General features: G+C 48.7%; 1 protein-coding gene across 4 annotated transcripts in view; it reads left to right on the top strand.

The window, feature by feature from the left end:
- The window catches only part of LOC141998732 (uncharacterized), a 52,221-nt gene extending 29,615 nt beyond the window's left edge, over nucleotides 1-22,606 (top strand). Inside the window, exons 1-4 of one of the 4 annotated variants that reach the window (XM_074971711.1) lie at nucleotides 15,726-15,864; nucleotides 16,742-16,856; nucleotides 18,277-18,390; nucleotides 20,181-22,606. In XM_074971711.1, coding sequence (XP_074827812.1) covers nucleotides 16,823-16,856; nucleotides 18,277-18,390; nucleotides 20,181-21,283 — 1,251 coding nt within the window. In that variant the 5' untranslated portion in view covers nucleotides 15,726-15,864; nucleotides 16,742-16,822 and the 3' untranslated portion in view covers nucleotides 21,284-22,606. Of the gene's footprint in view, nucleotides 1-12; nucleotides 612-15,725; nucleotides 15,865-16,741; nucleotides 16,857-18,275; nucleotides 18,398-19,111; nucleotides 19,117-20,177 lie in introns of those variants that run through there. The other 3 variants (XM_074971714.1, XM_074971713.1, XM_074971712.1) reach the window with 3 other exon arrangements.
- The last annotated feature ends 401 nt before the right edge of the window (nucleotides 22,607-23,007 follow it).

Here is a 23,007-nt window from a genome sequence, read left to right as displayed (position 1 = left end):
GAAGCAGAACAGCTGTGCCGAATGCGGGAAACACTTCTCCCGGCGCTCGCACCTCGTCATCCATCAGCGCATCCACACAGGCGAGAAGCCCTACCAGTGCTCTGAGTGCGGGCGCCGCTTCAGCCAGAGCTCCACACTGATCAGCCACCAGCGCACCCACACAGGTGAGAAGCCCTACACCTGCCCCGACTGCGGGAGGAGCTTCAGCCAGAGCTCCACGCTGCTGACCCACCATCGGCTGCACACCGGGGAGACACCCTACAAGTGCCTGGACTGTGGAAGGAGCTTCAGCCAGAACTCCACCTTCATCATCCACCAGCGCACCCACACCGGCGAGAAGCCCTACACCTGCCCCGACTGTGGCAAGAGCTTCAGCGTCAGCTCCTACCTCATCACCCACAACCGCATCCACCGTGGCGAGCGCCCCTACAAGTGCCCAGCCTGTGGGAAGGGCTTCATCGACAGCTCCACCTTCGTGCGGCACCAGCGCACCCACACGGCTGAGAAGCCCTACCGCTGTGCCGACTGCGGCAAGAGCTTCAGCCTCAGCTCATACCTGGTGAAACACCGCACCCTACACACAGGTGAGCGGCCCTACAAGTGCACCGAGTGTGGGAAGCGCTTCGGCGAGAGCTCGGACCTGCTGCGGCACCACCGCACCCACACGGGCGACAGGCCCTTCCAGTGTGCCCAGTGTGGGAAGAGCTTCGGGGAGAGCTCCACGCTCACCCGTCACCGGAGGACCCACCAGGGCAAGGATGCACCCATCTACTAGCCACAGTGCTTGGCACAGCACCAGGGCCACAGGGCAACAGCTGCCCCCCTCAGCTTATTGACTGCAGAGGAGGCAGAAAAGAAACCCCCATGAGATTTCATTGCCCGGAGTCACCAGCTCTCTCTTTGGTGTTTCTCTTATAAAGCCCCAGCTCACAGAGTCCTGTGTTCGTTGCACAAGAATCTCTACTTTCACTTAAAGTGGGGGAGAGGGGGAAGAAAGAAAAAAGTGAGTTTCTAATCCTTATGGTTGTGGAGAAAACCCCAAAAATATTACTCTCGAGGGCTCAGAAACCAGAAGTCAAAGAAAAAAAAAGAACCACAAATGTATTGTTTCAAATCTCCTAAGTTTTTGAGGGGGCAAGGGGCCTGACTTGTAATTTTTGAACGCTTTGGGTTGATGCTGCTGCGTTGCAGGGCCAGAGCTGTTTTCTATGCCTTAACTAACTTTCTTGACTAGAACAAACAAAAGTTCTGACCATTATGTTTTCAATTAGTGGACCATATTCACAAGAGTAACTACTGTAACAAAGTTTTAAATGGGAATTTCTTGGTTTTTTTATTATTATTTTAAGAAAAATAGTATGTAAAGACATACTTCCCCAAGTTACTTGAATCCTACAGGTTCAACTAGAAGAGTTTACAAACCCCATAGGCTGTGCTTGTAACTCTAAAGATTCTGCATCGCTAGGAGTGGGGTTTGTGTCATATTGGCATTGGCTTGAAGGGGTTAATAGAACCCTGGTATTACTGTTACAGCATTAAATGGTTAATTGTGGTTTGCTTAAATTGACTGGAGACACCCATTGTAACAACCATCACAAAATGCATTTAATCCTTTTATTAAAGAACACACGAACTATTAGCCATTGGATGAACAATGTAATGAGGCCTGTGGTGGATTCTCCATCAGCTGGAGTCTTTATATCGAGATCAGGTGTCTCTTTCTAAAAAATATCTGGCTCAATCAGAAGGTATTGGTTGGATGCAGGAATTGTTGGGTTAGACTCTGCAGTTTGTGTTATGCCAGAAGTCAGACTTGATGATCAGAATGGCCCCTTATGGCCTTAAACTCTGAACTGTAAAAAGGAAGAGCTGGATGGGATTTTCAAAGCCACACAGAGTATTTGGATGCCCCAGTCCCATTTAATTTAATAGGAGTTGGGCCTCCAGAACCTTTAGGCAGTTTTGAAAATCTTGACCTTAAAGCATTTGACATGTAAAAGGTGAAGTAAAACCTCATATGGGCAGTTTCCCTCATTCCCAATCCCCTAGACTGAGTGGACTCTTCTATAGAACAAACTTTTAGTACTAGTATTATGGCCCAAAGTCAGTTGTAGCCTCTGAGTAGCTGTTGACACAAACTGATACTGTTTCCTCTTATGACAAAACAAATGCACACACAGTTGGGAGAGAGAAAAATAGCAGATGATAGCAAAATGCAGCTTCTTTCTCTCTGCTTGTGATTGAGTGGCTGTAGAATCGCGGGCACGGCGTCGCAGCACACAACTTACTGGAAAGCTGACTGTATTTTCAAAATAAAAAAGCCTGGGCAGTGGTGGCAACATGTTTGAGGCTTGTAAAATACTCGTTCAAAAGTGCACTATTTTTGCCCCTCAATGTGGCACTGGTGTTGCAACTGCTGCCTTCTGGTTGAACAGTGGTTTGAGCATATTTCCCAGAGGAATTTTGCAGCATCTGGGTGAGTTTAATATGAAGTCCTGAACTAGCATCATGAACAGTTGCGCTGACCAGAAGAGCATATCTGATATCATCTTATTAGCTTTTCTCTTCATTTCAACACTGTTCATCACCCAGAGCATTTGGTCCACTGGCTGTTTGCCTCAGTAAACACAGAGCGATCTCTGCTTCATGCAGCGATACAGCTTCAACACGTGTGAAAACCTAGAACTGCCCCAATACATCCAACATTCTCCACCACTAGCCACGGCGACCTGGCAGACTTCCCATAATTGGGTAAAAGCATCATGGCTGTTTCTTCCCTCACTTGCTGGAGCAGCTCCGCTGACTCCCGCCAGGTTACTCCCGATTTATGCTGGCATGAGTGAGAGGGAAATTGCCCTGGTGACTCCAGTGGGGTTACACCCGATTTATACCCTGGTCAGTGACAGGAACCAGCCCCATTGGCTCCCAGTGGGTTCACACCTGATTTATACCAGGGTGAGTGGGAGGGGAGTTGGTCCCATTGTGTACAGCTTGCCTTCCTGGTCTGGCAGTGTTGGGAGGATGGAGTTCTCCTGGCTACTATGTGAGCCGGACTCTCGTTAGGCAGACAGTCAGAGGAGGAAGTTAGGGAAGAGGCAAGAAATCACAGGGAGGAAACTGGTACAGTATGGAGGCAGTGACAGAGAGCGGGAACCTCCAGCTGCAGGATGCTCGGGAGTTAGCTGAAGCCAGCGGAGGTGGGGACGTTGTCTGGTTCCCACTCAAGGATGAGAACAACAGGACAATGTAACAGAGGCTTCAGGAGGTCGTGGAAGCACTTTATTGCAGGTTTTCAAAGGAGGCTGGGTAGCCACCTGCTCTGGATGGTTAAGGCTTGGTTTACAGAGTCAGGTCAACCTAATTATGTCTGTGTCTCCACTAGAATGCGGCTTCTGCCAAAGTCAGTGGCCTGCTCCACCAACATGACAACTCCATCTCCACAAGAGGTGTAGCACTTATGTCAGTGTACTTAGGGTGATGCAGTGTCCGTGTAACACTGCGTTACTTACATTGGCTGTTGGCTGTCGTTCTGTCATCAGTGGGGGCTCACAGCTGGAGCCGTGAATGTCAGTTTCACTGCTGGTAGCCTCCCAGCTGTGGAACTGAGCCCAGAGTGGGGCAGACAGCTGCCCTGCCCCCAAGCTATCAGCCCAGCACAGGGCTCACAGCTGGAGCCCCACCAATTTTAACTAGTTAAAATATATTTTCCTGTTTCAATGAAAACATGGAGCACTGTAGGGCCTTCTTACAGTATTAAACAGTAAATCACCATACGTAACTATCCTTAATGTTACTGTACCCTCTCTGGAATGGGGGACCTTCCAGATATCAATGAATGTTTAAGGGTTGTGTGACAGGTTTGGTCACAAAGACCCCTTTGGGACTGTCACCTGATGTGCTGAGACTACCTCTGAGCCCGTTTTCTCTGCCAGCTTGGGACTTAAGATCCCCGTCTTGTTGAGCCAGACATACCAGCTGGCTGCAACACAGACCCAGGGTCTGAACCACGCCCCCAAAGCTGCAGACTTTAACCAAAAACTGCTCAGCAGGTCACCTTTCTCCAGCATCCAGGCACCCAGTTCCCAATGGGATGCATCCAAACCCCAAATAAATCTGTTTTACCCTGTATAAAGCTTATACAGGGTAAATTCATAAATTGTCTGCCTTCTATAACATTGGTAGAGGGATATGCACAGCTGTTTGCTCCCCCAGGTATTAATCACTTACTCTGGGTTTACTAATAAACAAGTGATTTTATTAAGTATAATAAGTAGAATTTAAGTGGTTTCAAGTAATAACAGATAGAACAAAGTAAGTTACTAAGCAAAATAAAACAAAAACACACAAGTCTAAGCCTAATACATTAAGAAACTAATTACAGATGAAATCTCACCCCCAGAAATGTTCCAATAAGCTTCTTTCACAGACTGGACTCATTCCTAGTCTGGGTCCAGCAATCACGCACACCCCTGTAGTTACTGTCCTTTGTTCCAGTTTCTTTCACGCATTTCTTTGGGGTGGAGAAGCCATCTCTTAAGCCAGCGGAAGACAAAATGGAGAGTCTTCCAGGGCTTTTATATTCTCTCTCTTGTGTGCAGAAACTCCTTTGTTCTTCTGTGCAAAGTCACAGCAACAAGATGAAGTTTGTAGCCACCTGGGCAAGTCACATGTCTATAAATGTGAGTATATTTATATCAGAGTAGCAGCCGTGTTAGTCTGTATCCACAAAAAGAAAAGGAGTACTTGTGGCACCTTAGAGACTAACAAATTTATTTGAGCATAAGCTTTCATGAGCTACAGCTCACTTCATCAAATGCATTCAGTGGAAAATACAGTGGGGAGATATATATACACAGAGAACATGAAACAATGGGTGTTACCATACACACTGTAACGAGAGTGATCAGCTAAGGTGAGCTATTTCCAGCAGGAGAGCGGGTGGGGGCGGGGGGGACCTTTTGTAGTGATAATCAAGGTGGGCCATTTCCAGCAGTTGACAAGAACGTCTGAGGAACAGTTTGGGGGGGGGGGGGGGGATAAACATGGGGAAATAGTTTTACTTTGTGTAATGACACATCCACTCCCAGTCTTTATTCAAGCCTAAGTTAATTGTATCCAGTATGCAAATTAATTCCAATTCAGGAGTCTCTCGTTGGAGTCTGTTTTTGAAGTTTTTTGTTGAAGAATTGCCACTTTTAGGTCTGTAATCAAGTGTCCAAAGAGACTGAAGTGTTCTCCGACTGGTTCTCCGACATCTGATTTGTGTCCATTTATTCTTTTACGTAGAGACTGGCCAGTTTGGCCAATGTACATAGATTCACAGATATTTAGGTCAGAAGAGGGGCATTGCTGGCACATGATGGCATATATCACATTGGTAGATGTGCAGGTGAACGAGCCTCTGATAGTGTGGCTGATGTGATTAGGCCCTATGATGGTGTCCCCCGAATAGATATGTGGACACAGTTGGCAACGGGCTTTGTTGCAAGGATAGGTTCCTGGGTTAGTGGTTCTGTTGTGTGGTGTGTGATTGCTGGTGAGTATTTGCTTCAGGTTTTGGGGCTGTCTGGAAGCAAGGACTGGCCTGTCTCCCAAGATCTGTGAGAGTGATAGGTCGTCCTTCAGGATAGGTTGTAGATCCTTCATGATGCGTTGGGGAGGTTTTAGTTGGGGGCTGAAGGTGATGGCTAGTGGCGTTCTGTTATTTTCTTTGTTGGGCCTGTCCTGTAGTAGGTAACTTCTGGGTACTCTTCTGGCTCTGTCAATCTGTTTCTTCACTTCAGCAGGTGGGGACTGTAGTTGTAAGAATGCTTGATAGAGATCTTGTAGGTGTTTGTCTCTGTCTGAGGGGTTGGAGCAAATGCGGTTGTATCACAGAGCTTAGCTGTAGGCAATGGATCGTGTGGTGTGGTCTGGATGAAAGCTGGAGGCATGTAGGTAGGAATAGCGGTCAGTAGGTTTCCGGTATAGGGTGGTGTTTATTGTGACCATCGCTTATTAGCACCGTAGTATCCAGGAAGTGGATCTCCTGTGTGGACTGGTCCAGGCTGAGCTTGATGGTGGGATGGAAATTGTTGAAATCATAGTGGAATTCCTCAAAGGCTTCTTTTCCATGGGTCCAGATGATGAAGATGTCATCAATGTAGCACAAGTAGAGTAGGGGCATTAGGGGACGAGAGCTGAGGAAGCGTTGTTCTAAGTCAGCCATAAAAATGTTGGCATACTGTGGGGCCATGCGGGTACCCACAGCAGTGCCACTGATTTGAAGGTATACATTGTCCCCAAATGTGAAATAGTTATGGGTGAGGACAAAGTCACAAAGTTCAGCCACCAGATTTGCCGTGACATTATCGGGGATACTGTTCCTGACGGCTTGTAGTCCATCTTTGTGCGGAATAAATGGACACAAATCAGACGTCAAGAATTATAACATTCAAAAACCAAAAAAGAAAAGGAGTACTTGTGGCACCTTAGAGACTAACAAATTTATTAGGTGCCACAAGTACTCCTTAGAGACTAACAAATTTATTTGAGCATAAGCTCACTTCATCGGATGCATTCAGTGGAAAATACAGTGGGGAGATTTATATACACAGAGAACATGAAGAATTGCCACTTTTAGGTCTGTATCCGTAAAAAGAAAAGGAGACTTCTCCATTTCTCCTGCTCAGCATTCTCCCCTGGAAGCCCCACCCATGCTCCATCCCTGGCCCCGCTCAGCCCCCTCCCCAAGGCCCTCCTGCTCACCACTAACACCTCTTTGCCCCCTCCCCCTCTCCCCACCTGCCAGCCAGGCACTCACTGCTCACATGTACTTCTTCACCCCTTCCTGCAAGGCTCCCATGTGGGCAGAGCAGGGACAGGAAGAGGCAGAGCCTCAGGGGAAGAGGACCAGCGGGACCAGGGCCTTGGGGTGGAGCAGGGGCAGGGCCACAACCGGGGCACCCACCCTTTCAGCAACGGTGTGCTCCAAAGGCGGCGGGCAGGCTATTTGGGGAGGCTTAGCCTCCCCTGGCATCTTATACCCGCTGCCTTTGAACGAAGGTCTTTTGTGTCCTTGCTAAGTGCCTCTAATCACTGGCCCATCCTCCCTCTCTGGGTGTGTACGCAGAAGAGCTGACAAGCTCCATCAACCCTGGCTGGAACAAAGTGGAGAATGAAGAAATACGGTGCACAAAGATTTGTCTGAATTTGTTGTTTGGGTGAATGAGGATGTGAACTTCATTAGCACACATCTCCACACAAAGAACATTTTAAGCTTAAATTTCCACTGAAGGCAAATTTAAAATGATGCATTCAAGTGCAAATTTCGCTATGTCCACTGCGTTGGTTAGTTGCTTACATCATCCATGGAGGGAAAAGAAACAGTTTCTCCCTAAACCCTAGTTTTAATAAGTCTTGGTACACTGGGGACTGGGAGAAAGCTTATACTCTGCCAATATTTAAAAAACGATAAACAGGATGAATTGTAGGTCTGTCAGCCTAACATCAATCCTGGCCAAGATAATGGAACAGCTGATATGAGATGTCACAGTTCAGGACAACTGCATTTACATTCTGTGAACTAGCAAGGGCACCCACTTTTAGACTTCAGGCTCCCAGCTGTTGCTTCTCTTGGGCAGAGACCCACATCCTTCTCCCTCCTGACTGGGGTTTTTCCCAGCTGCACAGTTCCCTGGCTACAATGTGCTATCCCCAGCAAGCCAGACTGCCTAAACAGACCAGCATCCATGCTCTGCTCTCTCTCTAGAGGCTACAAACAGCATAATTGCCCATAGCTGTAAATTCCCACATAGCTCTTCCTAAGCAAGCACATTTATTCTCAGGGTGAAAGCTCCCCCATCCCTTGGACAGAAGGTCTGAAGAGCTGAAAGAAGGCCCTGAGTCCATTTAAACTCTGGGTATTTTTCCAAAAGTCCTTTCTTTCTCTGTTGATCTCTGGAGAATCCAGTTTGAAACAGTATAGATGAGCTATATATACATGTAGTGGAGAGGCACCTCTCTGGAGGTGTTACAACCTGATTGAATTTGCCTAATCTCTTCCACCACTGTTCTTAGTTCCTGGAGGGCTGTGGTCTCCCTCTCCCATGGAGTTACATACAATCCTTGGCCCACAATGATACATGAACTTAATACAGTAAGATCTCACAAAGATATTGAAAGAAATTGTCATATCTGTCACATGGGACTTGATTAATAAAGAATTAAAGGAGGGTAATAAAAATAATGGCAATCAACATGGATTTGTGGAAAATAGACCTGGTCAAACTAACTGAATGTCTTTTTTTTTTTTTTTTGTCCATTCCTTTGCTGACCAGTGGCTTTTTCAGGACATTTGGTCTCCAATTCGATGACGTTCATTGTGCTTATGCATGTAGCCAAGGAGATGGCAAGCAGGTTGTCATCTTCTCCCCCAGTTTCCAAGAGAGTACATAAAGATCCCCCAGTGTTCCAAAGGAGTACACAAAGTTCATGGCAAATACCACACTAACGCTCCCCCCGACTGACAACACCCCCCGCGCTACCAACTAAAATCAAGAAAACCCTTCTGCTGTCATACCACAGCCCTCCTTGCAGAAGATAAGGACGTTTGCAGCAGATGGTCTGAAGCCTGGGTGGCTGCCAACGTACCAAACAAAAATCTAATCAACAACCCAACCATGCAAGTGCCAGGCTTCTGCTTCCCACGGTGCATCGGGACAGTTCTAAACCATATCCACACCCAACATGGAAGATGTGCAGACTTAGTCCATAGATAGAAAGTGAGGGAATCACCAAACTGCGACTGTGATATGGTGCAAACTGTCAGACAAATAACGAATGACTGTCCAATTTATGCTCATCCTGGAGGTGTCACAGCCATGCTCTGGACTGAATAATAGACCTTAAAATCCAACTGTAGCCCTCACCGTTGCTTTCACTGTTCCACTATCGCCAAATGAAAGAAGAAGAATATCTTTTTGATGAGATTACAAGTTTGGTTGATAAAGACAATACTGCTGATATAGTATACTTAGACTTCTGTCAGGTATTTGACTTGATACCACATGACATTTTGATTAAGAAACTCAAAAGATATAAAATCAACATAGCATACATTAAATAGATTAAAATCTGGCTAAATGACAGGTCCCTCAAAATGTAATTGTAAATGAGGAACTTGTGTTTCTAATGAGGTTCCACGGGGATCAGTTCTTGGTCTAGTGCTGTTCAACATTTTTATCCATGATCTGGAAGAGAACCTAAAATCATTACTGATAAAGTTTGAAGATGACACGAACATTGGGGGAGTGGTAAGTAATGAAGAGGACAGGGCACTGATACAGAGTTATCTGGATTTCTTGGTAGATTGGGCACAGGTAAACAATACGTTTTAATATTTTATTTTACCTCTATATTTGGTGCTCCTGGCATACTGTGTCCAGTTCCGGTGCTCACAGTTCAAGAAGGATGTTGATAAATGGAGAAGGTTCAGAAAAGAGCCACAAGAATGATTAAGGGACTGGAACATGCCTTACAGTGATAGACTCAAAGAGCTCAACCTATTTAGCTTAACAGCGAGAATGTTAACAAAGAGAATTGTAACTTGATCATAATTTATAAGTACCTATACGGGGTGCAGAAATTTAACAATAAATGTTTCTTCAATCTAGCAGACAAAGGTATAAGAAGATCCAATGGCTGGAAGTTGAATCTAGACAAATTCAGACTAGAAATAAGATGCAAATTTTTAACAGTTCAATTAGCCATTGAAACAACTTACTAACAATTGTGGTGGATTCTTGATCACTGACAATTTATAAATCAGGTTTGGTTGTTTTCTTAAAATACATGCTTAGCAGGAACTAATTCAGGAAAGTCCCTTGGTCTGTATTACATAGGAGGTCAGAGACTAGATGATCACAGTGGTCTCTTCAGGCTTTATAATCTAGTTTGGACCTTGGCTTGTGAGCTCCATCCTACAGTATCTGAGTACCTCCCCATCGTGTATTAATGTCAGGCTCATAACATGTCTCAGAAATATCACTACCCCATTTTACAGATGAGGTACAGAGACATCAAATGATTCATCTAACGTCACACAGCAAGTGACAGGAAATTAACCCAGCTTTTGTACCTCCCAGTTCATTATAACCACAGTTATAATACCAAGCTCTTTTCATCAATATATCTTAGAGACTTAACAAAGGAGACAACCTTCATTACCCACATTTTACATAGGTACTGAACTAGTTTGCCCAATGTCACCCAACAGATCAGTTGCAAAACTGTGTATAGAACCCAGCTCTTCCGGCCCACTATGCTAGCCACTGCCCATACAAAGTCAGCCCTCTCCCACATCCCCTGATTGCATATCCAACACAACCTACTTGTTGGGATCCCCAGTCTAGTGGCCTACCCACTACTCCTCTCCAAGGCATTTCTCTCTGCAAACAAACAGCTGATAATCTCTGATCAGAGCACAAAGAGGGATTCGAGACATTTTAACATGAAGTTCCCAGAGTAGGCAAGTATTTTCATAACTACAAGTCACATTCATCCCCCAGGAGAGTTGCTGGGAAAGGAATCGTTCCCCTCCCAGAGTGAACGCATGGACTTAGGTGTAGCTCTTAGCCCTGGTCTACACTAGGACTTAAGGTTGAATTTAGCAGCGTTAAATCGATGTAAACCTGCACCTGTCCACACGATGAAGCCCTTTTTTAGGACTTAAAGGGCTCTTAAAATAGATTTCCTTACTCCACCCCTGACAAGTGGATTAGCGCTTAAATCGGCCTTGCCAGGTCGAATTTGGGGTACCGTGGACACAATTCGACGGTATTGGCCTCCGGGAGCTATCCCAGAGTGCTCCATTGTGACCGCTCTGGACAGCACTCTCAACTCAGATGCACTGGCCAGGTAGACAGGAAAAGAACCGCGAACTTTTGAATCTCATTTCCTGTTTGGCCAGCGTGGCAAGCTGCAGGTGACCATGCAGAGCTCATCAGCAGAGGTGACCATGATGGAGTCTCAGAATCGCAAAAGAGCTCCAGCATGGACCGAACGGGAGGTACGGGATCTGATCGCTGTATGGGGAGAGTTATCCGTGCTATCAGAACTCCGTTCCAGTTTTCGAAATGCCAAAACCTTTGTCAAAATCTCCCAGGGCATGAAGGACAGAGGCCATAACAGGGACCCAAAGCAGTGCCGCATGAAACTTAAGGAGCTGAGGCAAGCCTACCAGAAAACCAGAGAGGCGAACGGCCGCTCCGGGTCAGAGCCCCAAACATGCCGCTTCTATGATGAGCTGCATGCCATTTTAGGGGGTTCAGCCACCACTACCCCAGCCGTGTTGTTTGACTCCTTCAATGGAGATGGAGGCAACACAGAAGCAGGTTTTGAGGACGAAGAAGATGATGATGAGGAGGAGGTTGTAGATAGTTCACAGCAAGCATGCGGAGAAACCGGTTTTCCCGACAGCCAGGAACTGTTTCTCACCCTGGACCTGGAGCCAGTACCCCCCGAACCCACCCAAGGCTGCCTCCTGGACGCGGCAGGTGGAGAAGGGAGAAGGTATTTTAAAATACTATACATGGTTTAAAAGCAAGCATGTGAAAGGATTACTTTGCCCTGGCATTCGCGGCTCTCCTGGATGTACTCCCAAAGCCTTTGCAAAAGGTTTCTGGGGAGGGCAGCCTTATTGCGTCCTCCATGGTAGGATACTTTACCACTCCAGGCCAGTAGCACGTACTCAGAAATCATTGTACAACAAAGCATTGCAGTGTATGTTTGCTGGCGTTCAAACAACATCTGTTCTTTATCTCTCTGTGTCATCCTCAGGAGAGTGAGATATCATTCATGGTCACCTGGTTGAAATAGGGTGCTTTTCTTCAGGGGACACTCAGAGGTGCCTGTTCCTGCTGGGCTGTTTGCCTGTGGCTGAACAGAAATGTTCCCCGCTGTTAGCCACGGGGAGGGGAGAGGGTTGAGGGGGTAGCCACGTGGTGGGGGGAGGCAAAATGCGACCTTGTAACGAAAGCACATGTGTTATGTATGTAATGTTAACAGCAAGGTTTACCCTGAAAGAGTGTAGCCACTGTTTTATAAAATGTGTCTTTTTAAATACCGCTGTCCCTTTTTTTTTCTCCACCAGCTGCATGTGTTTCAATGATCACAGGATCTTCTCCTTCCCAGAGGCTAGTGAAGATTAGAAAGAAAAAAAAACGCACTCGTGATGAAATGTTCTCTGAGCTCATGCTGTCCTCCCACACTGACAGAGCACAGATGAATGCATGGAGGCAAATAATGTCAGAGTTCAGGAAAGCACAGAATGCCCGGGAGGAGAGGTGGCGGGCTGAAGAGAGTAAGTCGCGGGCTGAAGAGAGTAAGTGGTGGGCTGAAGACAGGGCTGAAGCTCAAATGTGGTGGCAGCGTGATGAGAGGAGGCAGGATTCAATGCTGAGGCTGCTGGAGGATCAAACCAATATGCTCCAGTGTATGGTTGAGCTGCAACAAAGGCAGCTGGGGCACAGACTGCCGCTACAGCCCCTGTGTAACCAACCACCCTCCTCCCCAAGTTCCTCAGCCTCCTCACCCAGACGCCCAAGAACGCCGTGGGGGGGCCTCCGGCCAACCAGCCACTCCACCACAGAGGATTGCCCAAAAAACAGAAGGCTGGCATTCAATAAATTTTAAAGTTGTAAACTTTTAAAGTGCTGTGTGGCATTTTCCTTCCCTCCGCCACCACCCCTCCTGGGCTACCTTGGTAGTCATCCCCCTATTTGTGTGATGAATGAATAAAGAATGCATGAATGTGAAGCAACAATGACTTTATTGCCTCTGCAAGCAGTGATCGAAGGGAGGAGGGGAGGGTGGTTAGCTTACAGGGAAGTAGAGTGAACCAAGGGGCGGGGGATTTCATCAAGGAGAAACAAAGAGAACTTTCACACCGTAGCCTGGTCAGTCATGAAACTGGTTTTCAAAGCTTCTCTGATGCGTACCGCACCCTCCTGTGCTCTTCTAACCGCCCTGGTGTCTGGCTGCGTGTAACCAGCAGCCAGGCGATTTGCCTCAACCTCCCACCCCGCCATAAACGTCTCCCCCTTACTCTCACAGATATTGTGGAGCACACAGCAAGCAGTAATAACAGTGGGAATGTTGGTTTCGCTGAGGTCTAAGCGAGTCAGTAAACTGCGCCAGCGCGCCTTTAAACATCCAAATGCACATTCTACCACCATTCTGCACTTGCTCAGCCTGTAGTTGAACAGCTCCTGACTACTGTCCAGGCTGCCTGTGTACGGCTTCATGAGCCATGGCATTAAGGGGTAGGCTGGGTCCCCAAGGATAACTATAGGCATTTCAACATCCCCAACAGTTATTTTCTGGTCTGGGAATAAAGTCCCTTCCTGCAGCTTTTGAAACAGACCAGAGTTCCTGAAGATGGGAGCGTCACGTACCTTTCCCGGCCATCCCACGTTGATGTTGGTGAAATGTCCCTGTGATCCACCAGAGCTTGCAGCACTATTGAAAAGTACCCCTTGCGGTTTATGTACTCGCCAGCTTGGTGCTCCGGTGCCGAGATAGGGATATGGGTTCCGTCTATGGCCCCACCACAGTTAGGGAATCCCATTGCTGCAAAGCCATCCACTATGACCTGCACATTTCCCAGGGTCACTACCCTTGATATCAGCAGATCTTTGATTGCATGGGCTACTTGCATCACAGCAGCCCCCACAGTAGATTTGCCCACTCCAAATTGATTCCCGACTGACCGGTAGCTGTCTGGAGTTGCAAGCTTCCACAGGGCTATCGCCACTAGCTTTTCAACTGTGAGGGCTGCTCTGATCTTGGTATTCATGCACTTCAGGGCAGGGGAAAGCAAGTCACAAAGTTCCATGAAAGTGCCCTTACACATGCAAAAGTTTCGCAGCCACTGGGAATCGTCCCAGACCTGCAACACTATGCGGTCCCACCAGTCTGTGCTTGTTTCCCGAGCCCAGAATCGGGGTTCCACCGCATGAACCTGCCCCATTAGCACCATGATGCATGCATTGGCAGGGCCCATGCTTTCAGAGAAATCTGTGTCCATGTCCTGATCACTCACGTGACCGCGCTGACGTCGCCTCCTCGCCCAGTATCGCTCTGCCAGGTTCTGGTGCTGCATATACTGCTGTTTAATGTGCTCCTAATTGCCAAAGTGAGCTGAGCAGCCTCCATGCTTTCCTTGGTATGGTGTCCGCACAGAAAAAAGGCACGGAACGATTGTCTGCCATTGCTCTGACGGAGGGAGGGGCGACTGACGACATGGCTTACAGGGAATTAAAATCAACAAAGGGGGTGGCTTTACATCAAAGAGTATTTCAGGCAGGGTTCCAATAAGAAACGTTTCAGAGTAACAGCCATGTTAGTCTGTATTCGCAAAAAGAAAAGGAGTACTTGTGGCACCTTAGAGACTAACCAATTTATTTGAGCATAAGCTTTCGTGAGCTACAGCTCACTTCATCGGATGGATAAGAAACGGTGCACCTAAGTAATTGTTCTTGTTGGAACAAGCAGGTTGGTCTGGCCTCTGATTGATACATGGCTAGATTTACCTCGCTACACCTTCTCTGTGAGTGACTGCAGTGTGACCTAGAGGAATGAGTCCCCTAGGTGGGGGGGGGGAAGAAGCAAATGAGTACAAAACAAATCTGGTCTATTTCTTGTTTTGATCCACTCCATCTATCTTTTACATCTTTGGCTGGCAGCAGACGGTGCAGAAGGATTGCAAGCCATCCACATCTCATGGCTGCTTGGCAGAAGATGGTGCAGTAGGACTGCTAGCCATCCTCATCTCTTGCCTGCCTAGCAGAAGATGGTACAGTAGGACTGCTAGCAATCCGTATTACCTGCCTGCTCACCATAAGATGGTTCAATAGGACTGACTGCAGGACTAAAGAGAATGACCTGGTCAAGTCACTTCTAATGTAATCCCTGCACTCATGTCTGGCCAGGAGCACCTCAAACATGACGATGACAGCTACCAGTCCTATTGTACCATTTGCTGCCACAAGGCAATGGGTTGCTGCTGCTGTGTAGCAATGCCGTACCACGTCTGCCAGCACCCAGGAGACATACGGTGATGGTTACCTGAGCGGGCTCCATGCTTGCCGTGGTATGGCGTCTGCACAGGTAACTCAGGAAAAAAGGCGCGAAACGATTGTCTGCCCTTGCTTTCACGGAGGGAGGGAGGGAGGGAACGGGGGCCTGACGATATGTACCCAGAACCACCCGCGACAATGTTTTAGCCCAATCAGGCACTGGGATCTCAACCCAGAATTCCAATGGGCAGCGGAGACTGCGGGAACTGTGGGATAGCTACACAGAGTGCAACACTCCAGAAGTCAATGCTTGCCTCCGTACTGTGGAAGCACTCTGCTGAGTTAATGCACTTAGAGCATTTTCTGTGGGGACACACACACTCGAATATATAAAACCGATTTCTAAAAAACAGACTTCTATCAATTCGACCTAATTTCGTAGTGTAGACATACCCTTACACTCCATACACATACCTCAGCCAGCCGCCCCTCTGACACTGATCTGGAGTTTGTGTGAGTCGCCCACCCATGTCCAGAGGCTGCTCAGGGAGGCGGACACCCCCACACTAGAGGGCTCTGATCACTGGGAAGGGAGGAGAAGCTGCTTTTTGTCTTTCCTTCTCTCAGCCTCATTTGGGCTTAGCATTTTGGAGAATGAACTTCCTGGGTCAGAAGCCAGCCGCTGGTGCATCCGGGAGCCCGGGCTGAGCCGCTGCCGCTCCCTAGCGGGGTGTATGCGGGGAAAGCCCTTCGCTAGCGCCCCTTTGTGCCCAGCCGGGGGGACTTTCTCCTGAGACGGAGACTGCAGGTGAGGGAGAGACCCGGGGAAAGGGCCGGGGCCGGGGCCGGGCAGGAAAGTGACTCTGCACCAACGGCCCCTCCTCGCCCCAGCTCTGCTCCCGGGGGGGCGGGGGTCTGCGAGTCCCGGAGCTGCTGCTGCTGCCCGCCCCCCCCCCCCGGCTCTGCTCCCCTGAGCGCCCACAGGAGCCGAGCCAGCGCCGGGAGAGGGGCCGGGCCAGGGACCGAGTCTCCCAGCCCGAGGGCAGGGGGAGAGACTGGAAGGGGCAGCAGGAGTAATAAGTGGGGAGGGAGATTCCCTGTTCCAGCCCTGCCCAGCTTCATTCACTGACAGATCTATTCCAGTCCTTGCAGGGAGCTGGGGTGGAAAATGAAGATGAGACAGATCAAAAATCCAGGGAAAATAAATTGCCTGATGTGCAGGGCCCGTGGGAACCATTCCTGGCCCTGGGAGAGTGGATAGTGTTCGAACATCACCAGGGCTTTTCTGGCTGTACCTCTTAGCCCTGCTGAGCCCGAAAGAGGGTCCCCTCTGCTCCTAGGAGCAAGGAGGCAGAAGGGGTGAGGACTGAGAGTCTGGAGGAGGCCACACAGGGGAAGAAATAAGGAAGCAGAACTGTGGAATTGTCGCTGGCACGGCAGGGTGACATTGCCTGGTTCAGGTTCCTTCAAGAGGTGTGTGCATTCACCAGGGAGACACTGGGGATTTCACTCATGCGACAACGGGAAAGCATCACAGAGTCAGTTGTCCAACGCTGGACAAAGAGCTCTGCTAGAACAGGGAAAACAGCCTGATCCCTAATCAAAGCGAGCAGAGCTGCCAGCTTGCTGTTCCTATGTCTGAGTAGGTGGGATTGTTCTAATGCAGGAGATACTTGCTGTTTCAGGGGCTGGTGACCTTCAAGGAGGTGGCTCTGTATTTCACCCAGGGGCAGTGGGAACTTCAGGACCCAGGTCAGAGAGACGACATGCAGGAGAACTATGAGTCCCTGATATTGCTGGGTAAGGATTCCTTTCTTCTCAGAAGAATGAGGAGATCTCTGAAGTGCTTGAGTCAGCACCAAGAACAGGGCCCAGCAAGCACATAGGGAGAGGCAGACACTGCTCTGAAGAGCTCACAGTCTGACTGTAAAGACGCTCAAAGCGTGAGGGGGAAACAGGAGCACCTAGAGGGCAAGTGACTTGCCCTAGAAACAGGCCACATCATTCGCAGGGCTCTGAATAGAACTCAGGTCTTCTGCATCATAGCCTATGTCTGCACGACAAGCTAGGGGTGTGGTTCTCCTGCCTGTGTACACGTACTCCTGCTAGTTCTCTTTGAGCCAGGGTGAGTATAAGTAGCAATGTAGCCACCATAGCAGCAGCAGAAACATGGCTGAGCCCTGCCACTTACAAACCGGTGGGTCTATATCCATGCCTCCGCTGCCACTACCTAGGCTACTGTGGCTACACTGCTATTTATACTGGCACTAGCTCAATGAGAGCTAGCATGAGGATGCGTCCACAAGCAGGGGAATCACACCCCGAGCTCGTTGTGTAGATAGTCATAGGCTAATGTCCAATCGATTGGCCCACACTGCCTCCATATGGGCTCATCATCCTACTGGATGGAGTGATAGTGACCCCTGTGGGTGCACCTTCACTAGCAAAAAGGTGTGTTCTTACCCTGAGTTAAAGTCTATGGGGGAGCTTAATGGCAGCCTTGAGCTACTAAGTCCTGTGAAAACTACAGCCTGCCTTGTCTTCACTCGTTTTATCTTGTGTTAGTTAACCTGAGGTGCCTAACTTGAGTTAAGACCACACTTTTTGTCTGAGGGAAGACAAGCCCTATTAAAGTTGCCTAACATTTTCTGTTATAACTTTCCATCTTCAGTTGTAAGATAACTTTAACAAACTAACTGTTCAGACTCAAATTTCCTATGCTTGGAGGGGATGGCCATAAGGTTGGAGAGATGCTTTTCACTGTCTCCATGAAAATGCAGCCAGATTTGACAAAAAGTTATCAGCTGCAGAAAATTACCACTATGGTTGCAAAAGATGGAATTGCTTTGATTTTTTTTTTATTACAAAAAAAGCCTATATCATACAAAAATATGTCAAAAGAATGTTATATTATTAAGATTGCAAAATCAAGCACTCAAAAGTTAGGAAATGCCAGGATTAGGTTCAGCCCTCTTATGCATGATCACAGAGTTTTTTGCGCAGGATCCTGCCTCATTCAGTGTTCTGGATGAATGCTGCTCACCAGACCTCTGACTGTCCCAAAGGGTCTCCAAGAGCATTTCCCCCTCTGTTACAGGTTTACCCAAGTTCACCACTAGCAAGGGAAGGAACTTGATTGAAATTATGGAGCTTTTTAGTAGCATCTATTTAATGAGTGTGTGACAAACTCTGATTTCTCCTCTTTCCTTTCTCTGAGTAGACTTTCCGATTCCTAAACCCAACGTGATCTCTCGGATGGAAACAGTGGAAGAGCTGGGTGTCCCAGATCCCCACGCCGCTAAGGAATGGGAGATCCTGAGAGTAGCCCCCACAGGTGAGGGGTCAGTATTAAACCAAGTAAGAAACCATTTGCAAATTGTGCTAACAAGATTCCTACAAAGACCCCGTGAGCTCCCCAGTTCTACCTCGGGTCAGGATTGTCCCCAGCAGGTGTCCTATGCCCTCATAGCAGACGTCACTCACGGCCTCCCATCCAGCCTGACTGACATCTGGCAATAGCTCTCTTTCCTCAGTGTTCAGATGGATTGTGGAGGCAGGATTGGTCATCTTCTTTCTCTCCTCTGGGAAAGGGCTTGGGGGGATTCAGGTTGGGATCCATGAAAGGACTTAGGCATTGCAATGCTGGGCATCACAGGGCCTAACTTTTAGGCAGCTAGTAAATTGCAGGAACAGTATTGCGATTCACAAAGCCTGAGTTAGGCGCTGAGTTTCCCTGTGCAATGAATGGGTTGAGATAAGTGCCTAAGAATGGGATCCACAAACTCTAGCACCTCAGCTGAGCTAGCCAATGCGAGATGCTGACCAGAGGGGCGTGTGCTAAGCCCTGCCCCTCTCTGAGATAAGAGTCCAGGCTGCTGGGAGGTGCCTAGCTCTGCTTAGTGATACACCAATGGGAACCCCTCTCCTGGAGTTAGGTGGCTCAGGGGCCTAAGCTGTTTCTTGGGGGAATGAGGTAGGTGCTTATCTCACTCTACACAAAACCTCCAACTGTAGCCCAATGATTAGAGAACTTCCCTGGGATGTGGAAGATGGAGGTTCAGTTCCCCCTCTGCCAGAGAGGGCGAAAGGATTTGCACAGGGGTCTCCCATATCTCAGGAGGGTGTGTTTATCACTGAGCTATGGGATAGTTGGGACTTCCTTCGCCTCTCGTGGTGAAGCTGGCTGAAGAGTGGCTGGAGCAAGGGGGCTGGAGCCCGGGTCTCCCATCTCAGTGCCCTAACCACTGGACTATAGAGTCATTCTTTCTCTCTGGCCCAATGACTATTCCACTGTGGATAAACACTTAAACAATCGTTGGGGAGGGAACGAGAGGACGAGAGCACACACAAACAGGTCTGTGTCTGTGGTCAGTGCATCCACCTGGGAGACTCAGGGTCCAGTGCCCTTGCTCCAGTAACTCTTTCATCATTTATCCGGAGTGCAGCAGCTCCAACGGGAGAGATGGAAAGAGCACCTCCTGCCACTGCCAATCAGAATATCCCGGAGCTGAGTGGCTGGAGCACCCTCCTGAAAGGTGGGAGGATTTGAACAGGGGGTCTTTCTCCCCTTTGGGTGTGGGGAATTGAACTGGAGTCTCCCACATCCCAGCTGAGTGCTCTAACCATTGAGCTAAAAGCTATAAAGTAGGTATTACTGACACCTCCTCTGCTGGCTGGATTTTGAATGGGACCTGATCTTGGGGGCCACCTACTGGATTGGGCACTGCATGCATGTAGGCGGCTGAACACCTGTCTTCCCCTGGTTCATTGATCACTCTGGGGCTTCGGTGGGAGATGGGCGTCCAGATGCCTAGAATGAGGCAGCCGTGCACATGGCCAGAGGCAGGAACATAGGCACCCAGGGAACTTTCATTTTAAAAAACTTCAGTGTCAAGTGAGGTTAGGCGACTGGAGTGGAGCCAAAACAGAGACCTAGGTGGCTAAACCCAAGATTTGGGGGCCTAAGTCTGGGGTTTAGGCACCTAAGTACCTTGGTGGATCTCACCCTCAGCACTTAGGCCTTCCGTTGTACCCATCTCCCCTTTCCCATTCCCCTTTCAATGGTTCCCTTTCCCCTGGGCACAGGGAGTGACTCCTGTCTGGATTCTCTCTCTGACCCAGCAGATGATGGGATGGGGAGTGAGCATGAGGAGGAGAATCTGGAGCAGGAAAGTCCCGAGATGGTGGAATTGGACATGATGTTGCTGGGAAGAGCTGAAGAGAACGTTTTCCAGAGCCCTGAACTTGGAGAAACCTGTGAGAGTCAGTGTGGACTGGAGAGGCAGCAGGAAAACCACCCAGATGAGAGACTAGGGATATCCACTCACCAAGGAGAAGGTTTTAAGGAATTCAACAACATCAGCATCAACCGGAGAACAGATAAGTCAGAAACCCAGAAAACATGCACTGAGTGTGAGAAAACCTTTTCTTGGAGGTCAGAGCTGCTAATCCATCAGAGACTGCACACAGGAGAGAAACCCTACAAATGCCTCGACTGTGGGAAAAGTTTCACACGAAGCTCAAACCGTAATGCGCATCAGAGGATCCACACAGGAGATAAGCCCTATAAATGCACTGAGTGTGGGAAAAGCTTCAGCCAAAGCTCACACCTGGTGAAACATCAGCGGCTGCACGTGGGAGAGAAGCCCTACAAGTGTACGAAATGTGGAAAAAGCTTCAGCTGGAGCTCAGACCTTATTGTTCACCAGAGAATTCACACAGGAGAGAGACCCTATAAATGCCTCGACTGCGGGAAAAGCTTCAATCGGAGCTCGAACCTTAACACTCATCAGAGGGCCCACATGGGAGAGGGCCCCTACAATTGCACCGAGTGTGGGAAAAGTTTCAGCTACTGCTCCTCCTTCATTAGACACCAGAGAACCCACACAGGAGAGAAACCCTACAAATGCACCGAGTGTGGGAAAACCTTCTTTGAGAGCTCGGCCCTTATCAGGCACCAGAGGAGCCACACTGGAGAGATGCCCTACAAATGCACCGAGTGTGGGAAAAGCTTCTTCGAGAACTCCTCCCTTATCAAGCACCAGAGGATCCACACTGGAGAGAAGCCCTACAAATGCCCTGACTGCAGGAAGAGCTTCAAGCAGAGCTCATCCCTCATCAATCATCTGAGGACCCACACCGGAGAGAAACCCTACAAATGCACCGACTGCGGGAAAAGCTTTACTGTGAGTTCTGCTCTGATTAGACATCAGAGGATCCACCTGTGATCAACACCAGCTGCCAGTTTCCCTTTGGGGGCTTATGTGAGGCCTGAAGATAGGTCTGGGAACCAGAACAGGAGGCTGTGGATCCTTTGAGGTATTGGAAAGGGCCCTCAGAAATCCTGCGTCTTTGGTCTCTTGTTATTCATTCAGTGACCTTGTCCCAGTCTGTCACTGAACAGAGCTGCCTGGAGAAAGACTATGCTGTTTGGGCTGATTCAGGCAGGGACTGGATCTCACCAGGTGTCAGTATGGCATCGGGGGCTCCAATCTCAGATGGGCTGTCTTGGTAATGCACATTATTAATGATTAGAAAAGACTGGCCCTTATTTTCTCTTTCCCTGGTGGTCTCTTCATCTTCCTCTCTCTCTTTTCCCTCTGTCCAGTCACTGGATTGAAGAGGACCCAGGAGAGTCCCTGAGAGAATGTACAGAGGTAAAAGAGAAAGCTGTGAATCCGAGCTGTCCAGTCAATGAAACACCCCCAGAGCCAGGGGGATCTGGGCATGAGTGTGTTGTGTCCCAGCAGGTCTCCAGGAGGTACCAGCTGGGTGGGGGCCTGCAGAGCTACAGGAGGAGAGGTGCCCAGCTGGCACAGAGGCAAAGCCAAGCCAGACATCAGGCTGATCTCCTGTGCTGGGGTGGATTTGGAGGGACATTTCTCATGTATCAGTGGAGACCCAAGGGGCAAGTATTGCTCAGGATCTGATTGGATGGCCCAGTGAAGGATTCCTCTGTGTCTGTAACTAACTCACAGGGACCCATGTCTAAACGCAGCTTGGTATCACATTTGGTCTTCGCCTTAACTTCATCCTTAACTCAAGCGACCCAGCGACAATACAGACATAGGCTGTAATGAAGATGGAACCTAATCCAATCTTCCCTAAATGGGTTAAAAGCTCAGGCTTCAGGCTGTGTACAAGGACATAACTAGAGACCTTATGACCATGTTAAAGTCAGGTGAGCGGAATCTGTGCTGTAACCGGGACCTGAGTGATAACTGTTGTGTAGATGGGGCCTAGTGTCTATAACTGTTTTTCCTTGCAGGTGGGAGGCCTCAAAACTGAAGTTCTAACCCTGTTAATGAGCCCAGCTTGAAGCCTGGAACATGCCTAGGCTAGAGTATGGGCCCCTAACATGTTTATTTGCCTGTCCACCTGGGCAAGAAAAAACACTGTAATTACACAATCTGGCCAGAAACTCAGCCGGTGTAAATCAGTGTAGCTCTGACACCAATAGAGCAATGTCGATTTACACTAGCTGAGGATGTGGCCAGGTGATTTCTGTAGGAGCTCTGTATCGGGGCTGTCTGCACTCTCCATTTTCTGTCTGCCCTAGTAAAGAAGCTTTGGTTACTGTATGTGTGTGTGTCTGTGTGTTTATTGGGAACCCAGAGGGACTGCAGCCAGGTAACTGAGGAGCCCACAGCATTGGCCTCTAGGTGCATGTTGTGCATGGCGTATTGCCCAGTGTTTGAGGTCTGGAGACCCTGACACCCTGAGGCTCACAGTTTCCATTTATCTCTGAGTCATCCCTCGAGCCTCTCATTAAAAGACTTTTCCCAAGGGGCCCATCAACTCCAGAGCACGCAACTGGAGCAGGTTTTCCCCTGGTTTGGGGCAAATTGGTGCCAACTCTGCCAGCACAAAGATGCCCTAAAGCCAGCTTAACATTGCATTGGCTGGTGCGGAGGCAGAGAAGCAGCTCCTATACCACCTATCCTCTCTGTGG

This window comes from Natator depressus, chromosome 14, assembly GCF_965152275.1.
Source record: "Natator depressus isolate rNatDep1 chromosome 14, rNatDep2.hap1, whole genome shotgun sequence".
Taxonomy (NCBI): domain Eukaryota; kingdom Metazoa; phylum Chordata; order Testudines; family Cheloniidae; genus Natator; species Natator depressus.
This window is presented reverse-complemented; position numbering and strand designations above follow the sequence as displayed.